Consider the following 10,135-nt stretch of genomic DNA (forward strand, 5'->3'; position numbering starts at 1 on the left):
GAGAGGGGCACGCGGCCAGCGCAAGTCGCCCCAGGGTTTCCGGGACGACGAGGAGGTCCGCTGTGACGCAGCCTCCGAAACGTCCTCGCGCTGACGTCAGCGGCGACCTCGTGGCTATTGGCTGGTCGGCCGGCCGGCTCCTAGAAAAGCGGCGAGCGGAGAGGCAGCGGGAAAACGGAGCGCTTCGAGTCCGGCGTGTGCAGTGCGCATCGTGCGAAGCATGGGAGTACCCGTCGTAGACCAGCTGGCCTGGGCCTACCAGAGCATCTTGGCCAACACCGACCCCCGGGTGGCCAAGTGGCCGCTCATGGGCAGCCCGCTGCCCGTGCTCTCACTGATCGCGGGATACGTGTACTTCGTCAAGATATGGGGCCCCGGATGGATGCGCGACCGAAAGCCCTTCCAGCTGCGCCTGCCTATCCTGGCTTACAATGTGGGCATGGTGGCCGCCAACGGCTTCTTCTTCATCTACGGCGGCCGGAGAACGTACCTGGGCGGAGGATACTCGTGGTTCTGCCAGTCCGTGGACTACTCCTCCAAGCCGGAACCCATGCTCATCATCACCCTCGGTTGGTGGTACATGATGCTCAAGCTGGCTGAGCTCATGGACACTGTCTTCTTTGTGCTCACCAAGAAGAACAGTCATATCTCCGCTCTGCACGTCATCCATCACTCCCTCGTGGCCTGGTCCGTCTGGATGGGCGTTAACTTCGGCGCCACGGGCCAGAACGCTTTCTTCCCCTTCGTCAACTGCTTCATCCACTGCGTCATGTACACGTACTACGCGCTTGCTGCCCTCGGCCCGCGGCTCAGGCCGTACCTCTGGTGGAAGCGGTACCTGACCCAGATGCAGATGAGCCAGTTCATCTCGCTCATCGTGCACGGCTCCATCCCGGTGTTCTACGACTGCGGGTTCCCGCCGTACTTCGGCTACCTGACCATCTTCGAGGCGAGCCTCTTCTTCGCACTCTTCTTCAACTTCTACGTCAAGACGTATCGTCGGCAAGAGGCGGAGCGCTCGCGCTGATCATCTCCCCGTCACGGCTGTGTAAATAGTTCCCCTGTACATAGACGCCTCAAATAAAGCAAGGTCTTTTGGCCTCACTCTCAAGCCTGTCGTCGTGTTGCGTAACCGGAAGCGGAAGTGACCGCCCGTCGCTTCACCGCTCCGACGTTTTTATTTTTTTTTTCCTCCTTAATTCCGGGCGTTAGCTATCGGGGTCGTATAGCTATAGTTCAGCCGTGCGCAAAGATCGGACGATCTCTGCGGTCCACCACTCGCGCAGAGTACATAACGCGGTCGGACTCCGATCCTTCTTGGTGTGTTGTTTCGGAACACACAGGACCGCCATGACGGTGTACCTCGAGCGAGGAGTCGGGACGTTCCGTAAAACTTTATAAAAAAAAAAAAAAAAAAAAAGTAAAAGCGTTCCTTCGTGGCGTACAGATGAAACCCTATGTGCTTGTCGCCTTTAATGCTCTCAGTGTTGCTCACTGCATTGTGAATTTCCATCTCAACATTTCGGATGTTGCTCGCGTGCACGGCATTCTAACGCGTTGAAAAACATGAAAATCTAGCGAAACGACTAAAACTACCAGTAGTCGCTAACAGATTCTCGACCACATAAACGTGCTTAATGAGACCGCGCGTATTTGGCCTCATACTCTGCATGCCAGCTTTCTTATCAGATTAATTGTTCCACGTCCTTACCGAAAAGCCATTGAGAACATTATGATCAGGGCTGCGAGGCGTTTGTTCGTTTCGCATGCTAGTGACCTCAGCCTGTCGACGTTCGAGATCGAAATGTGTTTCTAAGAAGGAAAATAAGAAAGCTGCTCTGAGCCCGTCCCCGGGCACTCCAGCGCAGATGCCATGCGGATAGACATTTCGTGAGCCCTAGGGCCTAAGCTGTTCGGGGTCACGTCTAACTGACTTCTCAAGGTCCGTTCACGCCCTTGCAGGCACCCTTCGCGCCAAACGCGCGGGAGATAGTGAGAGAAGGAGAGAGAAAAACAAAGGCCTCTACCACAAACAGCTTCTGCGTCTTTCGCTCCCGCGACTCCCGACAGCCACAGGTGGCAAAAGAGCGAGCTGCGAAGGGGGAGAACGCTAGCATACAGAGAGCCAGGCGAAGCGATCGCAACCGACTAGAAACGTCTATCGCCGAGCCGAAACTCTTCAAGGCCGCCAATGTTCTGAATAAAGACGCACGCACCGTGAACTCTCAGGGGCAAGTGCAGCGGGCCGAATTCCTCGGGCCGCGTCGTCGCTCTTCTTCTTTTCTTATTTTTCTTCTTTTTTTTGTTGTTTTTGTTTTGCTGCACGGTCGTTCCACTGCGCCAAGTCTGGTTCAGTGGAAAGGAGCGTCGGCTCTCGGCAGCGAGCGTACGCGCGCCCGCGCGAGCGCCCCTGTAACTTTTTGGGCGCGGAATGGGGCTAAGCGTTCAGTCGTGCGAAACCTTCAAAACAAACCACCAACAACGCGAAAAAAAAAAAAGAAGTCTAAGAGGCGCATCGCGCGGCTTTCAGGTTGCTCGACTGCTTCGTCCGGTCGCGGCTGCAAATGCTGGCCTCCATCTCTCTCGAGGATGGAGGTGACGTCATCGGGTGCCTCTGGTCGTCACCATGACCACGGGGATTGTCTCGCTGGCCAGGCTGGCCGGGAGCCCAGAGATTCAAGAGGCGATCGCGCCTCTGCCCGCGGCGTACGCGCTTGTTTGGAATCCGAAAAGCTTCTGGACGATTCTGTCGCCCGGCGACGACGTGTTGCGCAGGCCGGGCACGCTTGCTCTCGCATAACTTCTAAATCGCCTTTTGATAGGAAAACAAAACCCGCGGAAGAAGTGTTCCGCCAAAAGCTAATATATTTAATTCATGAAGCCTCGCACCGACACCGTAAAATGGTTTTGAGACAGCGCGATACATCGCGATGGCCCCAGAAACGCGGTTTGTTGCTTCGCGACCTAATGTTCGGAACTTTGAGATTGCGATATAGGGGACTTTTATCTTTTAGGAAAAATAGTTTGAGGACGCATTTTTCTCCAATCTATAAAGCTTGTACATGTCTGTTTTTGTCCCTCTGTTTGTTTTGTGCTTTCTTACTGTTACATCTGTCCCAACACGCTCGTCAAAGTCTTCTCTATAAATCACATTCTTTTTTTTTTTTCTTTCTTCTATTGCGGAACTGCCAAGTCACGATCTCAGCAAAACAAAATAAAGCTAAAGCTCTCGGCAATGCTTCTTTTTTTTTTTTTTTAATTGAGTTGGTGAGGGGAACGCACGAAAGAACACAAACACAAAATATCTCTGAGTTTCTTAAATCCCTCTGGTGTCTGCGTATATGTTCCATTTTGAGTTCTCTTGACACTCGGGTTCCATCAAAGCAAACACCTTGTGTCAAACAGGAGCTCCCATTCTACTGCCGACGTCAAGCTAAATAGCGCTAGTCTCTAACTTGATTTCTACCGGCAAATTCGTGTCCCGATAGGAACGTTATAGTGTACTAAGACATCAACCTCGTTATTACGAGGTTGATGTTGATTACGAGGTTGAGGTTGATTAGGAGGTTGATCACGATCGTTATCTTCCCATCGTATGTGCACGGGACCCGATAAATCCGCGGAGAGAATAGGAAACAGCCAAACACATCGCCCTAAGTATCGAGTAGCTGAGAGTATTAGAAGATCGTTCCTCTACCTCCGGTAACGGTTCCCGATGACGAAACGATGCATGTGCGCAAGTCGTCGGCGAGCTATCGGGTATCGTCGTCTGAGTCATCAGAACGATCGACTAAAACTCTCTACTGCCAGATTCCCGGTTCTCACGTCCGGTTCCTCAGTTGTACTGTGCAACTGATCTCGTCCATCGTCATTTTGAGAACTACTGTTTGACGTCTGTTCAAAGCATTTACGATTCGTGGGCCCTTCCTCGCAGAACGAAGAAGAAGCAGAGCGGGAGCCGTTTCGCCGGACGCTCCGAAATAAGCTATAGAGTCTCGGCTTTCCACTCCCCGACGTTCTGCTGGGAGCCGCCATTTTGGTGCTTGGTGCAGAGCGGGCGCCTAAGGCGATCATTATTTAAGCCACAGCCACACACTGCTCATACACCGTACAAAAGACACGGCGTTCACTGGCAGACATAGGTACGCTTTAAACATGTCTGCAGGCTGCTATATGGCTTGTTGCTATGGCAACAGCTGCATAGATGCTCTGCCTCCAGATCGAGCGTTTTTGGCTTTGATATCACCTCTGCGTTCGCGCAGCCAAAGTCCAGTGAAAGGTATCGAACGCGTGCTGGACGCATATGGCTTCTACGCAAGGAGCCCGAAATAATCACGGTCTTATCTCAGTGCGAAGCTTCGTGCGTGCTTTCACTGAGATAGCCTTGTTGTCAGCCTTCGAGAGCGTGCCCTGGGCAGGTTCGTTCAGGGTCTGGTTTCTTCTGTATTTAGCGTTGACTCATTGATACGCCCAAAAGCGGCTTCTCCTAAACGTTATGTGGGGTTTCAACGCTTGGCCGGTAGTAAAGTGTTCGGCCTACCTTTCCAAAGCGGTGCACTTCATCCGGTAAATACCACAAGGGTAAACTTTAAATATCTATCGCTTCGAGCCTCGCCCCCTCAAGGCCAAGAAGACCTACGCGGCCAGGCAACGGAAATCTCGGGGAAGGCGCTGCCTATTCGACCGTTGTTGTACCTTACATACAACTCTTTGTTCTTGATAAGATTCGCTGTTAAGCGTGTACGGAAACTAAGCCGTATAACCTTTGCATAAGAGCGTCGCGGGAAGGCAAAAGCAGGAAGCCAAGGCCGAACGACTAGCGTTTGCATTATATAACGCTGACGCAAGCCGTTCGGCTTCCTTATATAGCTGCCTATCTCTTCACGATCGGTGGATTATTGTGCTGATGCGTATCCCTTAAACAATGATTGTGAATCCGGTACTATGTTAGCATAAGTCCGACTTTCTTTTTCCAAGCAGCGACCGACGCAGCCGTGTTTAGTAAAAAAAAAGATTTGGCAGTGGGCTCGCCCGATTACTTTATCCACGGCGACGACGACGTTAAGGGAATGTAGTTTTTTAAAAACCCAATCGAGCAACATTGGCTGTCGACATTTCTCGAAATTGCGAGGGTACGAAATTGCAGAGCGTAAGCAGATTGGCGAAGGAAGCAAATCATACGTTTGGTTCTTAATTTCTATGCAAGGGGGCGCAACCTACCGCCCACTATATAAAGGGTAAAGCCGTTAGCAATTCATTCATCCATCAATCCTTTGGCAGGAAGCGTGCGATTGGACCTGGGTCCCCGCCAAACGCTGACGCAGCGCTCGTTGTGGATACGACCTGAGCCGAGGTCACGCAGAACGCGGTCTTTTCAACTGTTTGATGTTTCCCTTTTCTTACCTCAGGTCTCCAATATAATTCATTCTGGTTATTTCTTTATTTTTTTATTTTTTTGCCGACGACACGTTTTGTGTTTAATGCAATCTCAGAGTTGCAGTGCCCAAAACAATGACGGACTGGCAGCTACCAGGTGGCACGCACTTTGGAAAAATTGGCCTATTGTGACGATTTACGTGACAACGCAAAACTAGCGTTCTCAAATGAGCGACAGTGATCAATTTGTACGACCTTAATCTTAGAAAGCGGAAAATTAATTTCAAGAACGCGTCTATGAGAGAGTATAGACCTTTCCAGCGCTTATCAGCCGGGCGAAAAATGCCGAGTCCCTGAGCTGTGGACGCTTGCGCAGCGTCTGATACACGGCACAACAGAGCAACGGCGCATGCTCAGAAGACGTTCCACAGCTCAGCAGACAAAGGTGGCAGCACATAGAAGGCGATTTTTGGAAAGTTCTATAGCAGGGGTGGTCACAGGGACATGGGGTTAGAGCCGCAGACAAAACTACAAAAGTTCACACAGCCGCAGGAAAAAAAAGAAATAGGGGGAAGCTACTTTTCGCAAGAAACGGCATGGAGGGAACAGTCCTTTTCAAAGGGGATCAGTATAATTGTCGACTACAACATGTAACACCAGGTAGCAGAACGTTTCTCCAACCGCTAAGCAAAAATGAATGCATGGTTCGCTAGTAAGCCACTGCCCCTGAAGCCCGTTAATGTGTACGGTTCGAAATTCTTCTCAGAACAATTAAGGAAACAGGGTCCCTGGGCACATCTATGTGTCAAAGAGCAGTTCATGTGTTACGTAGCGGAATACATGGTTGCAAAGACTGCGAGCTTTTTTTTTTTTTAAGTTCTAGAACTCTTTTCGTCTTGGGGACAAGAGGGGCACGTTTACCATGGTGCCGCGAGCCGCACTTGGACTCGCGAAGAACTGCAGGTTGCCCCCCTCCCCCCCCCCCCCCCCCAATTCACTGCGTTCATTATGTTTAAGGTGCGTGATTAAGGCGAAACTGTTTTCCCTTCACCGAGCAGAACACCTGGGGCATCGTGCACCTAGCTGTGACAGCGTTGGAACATTGCGGAAGCTACGCTAGCATTGACAACGTAGCACGACATAGCTGACTCCCAGTGCAAGTTATCTACACGCGGACATGCGCGAATTCTTCGAGTGAAGGATGGGACACGTGTGGCAACGGGACCAACCGAAAAACGCACATCAATGGGGGGCGGGGGGGGGGGGGGGGGGATATACAGGGTCTCACGAAAAAAAATTATATCTTTTTTTTTGCCGCAAAAATAAACTAGGCATCGCCGAAAGCTCATTCTCCGCCCAAAGGTAGCGCTAGAGGTCCCAACCAGATGCCAAAGTTCCAGCACGGTCCGATACGTTATTCAAAAGTTATAGGCGCTTTACACACGCGCCAAATTACAGCCGCCATTGCTGACCTTCTCTTGTCTTACCGAGATGCCGAGCAACTGAAACGGTAGTTGACGATCCTCTACAAAGGCCGACGCTTTAGAAAAGGACACAGTTGAATCTAATATGTCAAAAACCTGGCCTGCTATAGTAATGACGAACTGAAAGAAACGATATAAGAGGAAACAAAAACTGAAGGTCAGTTATGGCGGCGTCCATGCACAGCTGCTGCAAAGCGTCTATAAGTGATTTTCTGAAAATTTCAATGGGAAAATGGAGCCCATTTTCCTCCGTTTTTGGTTCTTGGTGCCCATAGAGCCCCATGTATTCAAAAACTCCGTCGGCCGCCATTTTCCCATTGAAATTTTCAGAAAATCACTTATAACTTTTAAATAAGGTATCGGATCGGGCTGAAACGTTGGCATCTGGTTGTGACCTCAAGCCCTACCTTTGCACGGAAAATGAGCGTTCGGCGTTGCCCAGGTTATTTTTGCTGTAAAAAATAACCGTGTTACTTTTTTGTGACACCCTATATATATACAATTGAGAATAAAATAAAACCCTTGGTGAAAACAGCAACAACGGACGGTTTATTCTTCGACGTTTCGGCCGGAGTCCAGCCGAACCACGGGAACGTTTTTTGGGTACAGGTAATTGCGAATGCGCCTTTAACGAGACCATGTTATCTGTTTGCAGACAATAAATACGCTCGTTTGTCGAAAAGAACCGTGAAACGTTTTTTGTGTGTTTCGATTTTCATTTTATTTTCGGACAATTTTTCGCACGTGTGTTTCAGTCTTTCAAAAGAGCTAGCGTGTATAAAAATGCTTACCTGAATGCCGATTACGCTGATACACTGGGCGTGATACTTCATGTGCTCAACATTCCCACGCTGGTAACATTACTAAATCATATGTGTTAACTCAGGGTGTCCCCAAAAATATGTATCGTAGTTTTTTTTTGTGTTTTTTTCTTTATAAATTACGTTTTACCAAGCAGTCATTCTCCGCCGAAATGCAGCGCTAGCGGATCGAGCCAGGTGGCAAAGTTTCAAAAGTAACCTTATTTTGTTGTTCTATGTTGTTGCTCAAAAAAACGAGTCCTGTTTTCGTCCCCGTCTTCGATCTTTCATCCTTTGGAGTATTCGTATATATTCACCGATGCACTCGTTTTCAATTATTATAACCGTTATCATATTTCAATGCTATAAGTGATTTTCTGAAAATTGCGATGGGAAAAATGGTGACCTACGGGATTCTCAAATGCATGGAACTTAATGGCGCCAGTTACCAAAAACGGCCGAAACCAGGTTCCATTTTTCTAATAGGATGTTCAGAAAATCACTTATAATTTTTAATTGGGATAAAGGTTAGTACATAGACTTTGGCATCTGGTTATAAACCTATAGCGTTACATTTGAGCGGAGAAAGAACGTTCGTAGATGCGTAGTTTATTTTTCAAAATGAAAAACAAAAACAAACAAAAACAAACTGTGTACATATCTCTCTCTTTTCTTTTTTTTGTTTTTTGTTTTTTGAAAGGGGATGACCCGTTTTATATCTTATTATTTGCGATAATAATACACTGTTGTGGAGATGAACTATTATGCGGTAAAAGACAGCACAAACAAAGAAACAACGAAAGAACAACAAAGAGTGCACCTTTGAGTCACCGCGCAAGGAGATCGTCTCACACTCGCCGTTCCCTCCTCCTTTTTACCTCCCCATCCCCTTCCCCAACTCAGACTAGCCAACCGAAGCAGGCCGCCCGGTTAACCTCTCTGTTTTCTCCTCCTGCTCTCCCCATCTTCACATTCTACGCGTGAGTTAAAGCGAGCGAGTTACTTCCCTACACAAATCGTGTCAAAGCGGCATTCCAGAGACTCGTATTTTTAATTAGAGCGTCCTGATAGTATCGCGCTTCCGCGTAGAGCGCCCCGGCAAGAACACACAAAAACGACAGATAATAACGGCAATTACGAACACGTTATTGCCTTTTACAGCAGGAGCGAGCGGCCGGGGAGCTTCCCTGCGTTGTCGCTCGATTGTTGCCCGCACGTCTTAGGCGCTTTTCTTTCTTTTTTTCCTCTTTGGCTTCGTCCCTGTTCTGGGAGTCAACAGTAGCACCTCTTTGGCCTGTCGCCAACCTCATTTTCATTCGGATGGACTCTCCCTTCTTGCGCGAACGTCGGCACAGGGAGAGTGCCTTGACAGGGGAGGTCCTCTATTTCTTTCTGTTTTCTGTTTTCCTCTTTTTTTTTTTTTTTTTTTGCGGAGGCAGGAAGGGCTTTACCCGATGGGAGACCTATTTCGTGGTAAAGAACAGCGCGCACGCGGAGGAGAAGAGTCAATAAGAGAACGCAAAAAGGAGGTGGAGTCGGGCGTCCCAGCAACTCAAATAAGGGGATTCATTGCTGATCGTTTCGCTTGATTCGCTCGTGTTTTATTTATGGCTTAAGTCTCATTATTTGTCTACTCGTAATGCCTTTAAGATCTGTAATAATAACAATAAAAAAAAGTTCGACACCACGCGGAGCATTACTAATTTCCTCCTTTATGTGGCGAATTAAAATATATTCAGGTTCATTTCGGTGGGATCGGTGGCCGAGTGTGTATTACAGCTCAGAGCGCGCGTGAAGCGAAGGGGATCGCATTGCAGAACCCTAGGATCCTGAGTTTAATCCCCCTCCCCTGCCCGTTTCGATCTGGATGAGCATCGCACCCGCTAAATTTCTCATCTACAACTGAGACACCGGACGCCCACTATGGATGGCTAACTTCCGACTGTATCCGCTCTTTCTCGCGTGAGTTTGAAACGTGGTTGAGCCTGTGTGCAAATAGCCCCGAACCACTTCCGGTTCTGAACTAGACCGCGGGTTTCGCAGTATTTGCGAAATCAAATATACACGCTATCTTCTGGATATGACCACTTATACCATTGTACTAAATTCACTCTCATGATAAAAGAATGATGAGTAAAAAAATATATACGTGAACCAGAAGTGTGCCGGGGCTACCCAATAGATGGAGCCACAGCAGTGCCACAGCCAGAAAATATTTTCGGGGGGTGTTTCTAGATGCTGATGCAATCACACACACAAAGAAAAAAAATCGATAGATATATAGATATATATTAAATACTATTTCGGGGGGAGGGGGGGTGTTCTGACACCTGAACAACCCCCCCCCCCCCCCCCCCCCCCCCCCCAGGCTACGCGCCTGTGCCACAGATTTCGTTGCCAAACGAAAATGGAGCAGATAAACATACACACAACATAATTTCAGGGTGCATTTGAGATTAGCTGTATGTTATTCTA

General features: G+C 48.8%; 1 protein-coding gene across 1 annotated transcript; it reads left to right on the forward strand.

Annotated features, from left to right (window-relative positions):
* Positions 1 to 211: 211 nt before the first annotated feature.
* On the forward strand, positions 212 to 1,111 carry LOC115331089 (elongation of very long chain fatty acids protein AAEL008004). Its single transcript, XM_029993138.4, has one exon. It carries the CDS (start codon positions 221 to 223, stop codon positions 1,025 to 1,027), a length of 807 nt encoding a protein of 268 aa, XP_029848998.3. The 5' UTR covers positions 212 to 220; the 3' UTR covers positions 1,028 to 1,111.
* The last annotated feature ends 9,024 nt before the right edge of the window (positions 1,112 to 10,135 follow it).

The sequence above is a fragment of the Ixodes scapularis genome, unplaced genomic scaffold (genome assembly GCF_016920785.2).
Source record: "Ixodes scapularis isolate PalLabHiFi unplaced genomic scaffold, ASM1692078v2 PGA_scaffold2__306_contigs__length_199485367, whole genome shotgun sequence".
Taxonomy (NCBI): Eukaryota; Metazoa; Arthropoda; class Arachnida; order Ixodida; family Ixodidae; genus Ixodes; species Ixodes scapularis.

Excerpts from the sequence above, each read along its gene's own strand:
- LOC115331089 (XM_029993138.4), top strand. The coding sequence starts at position 221 with ATGGGAGTACCCGTCGTAGACCAGCTGGCCTGGGCCTACCAGAGCATC.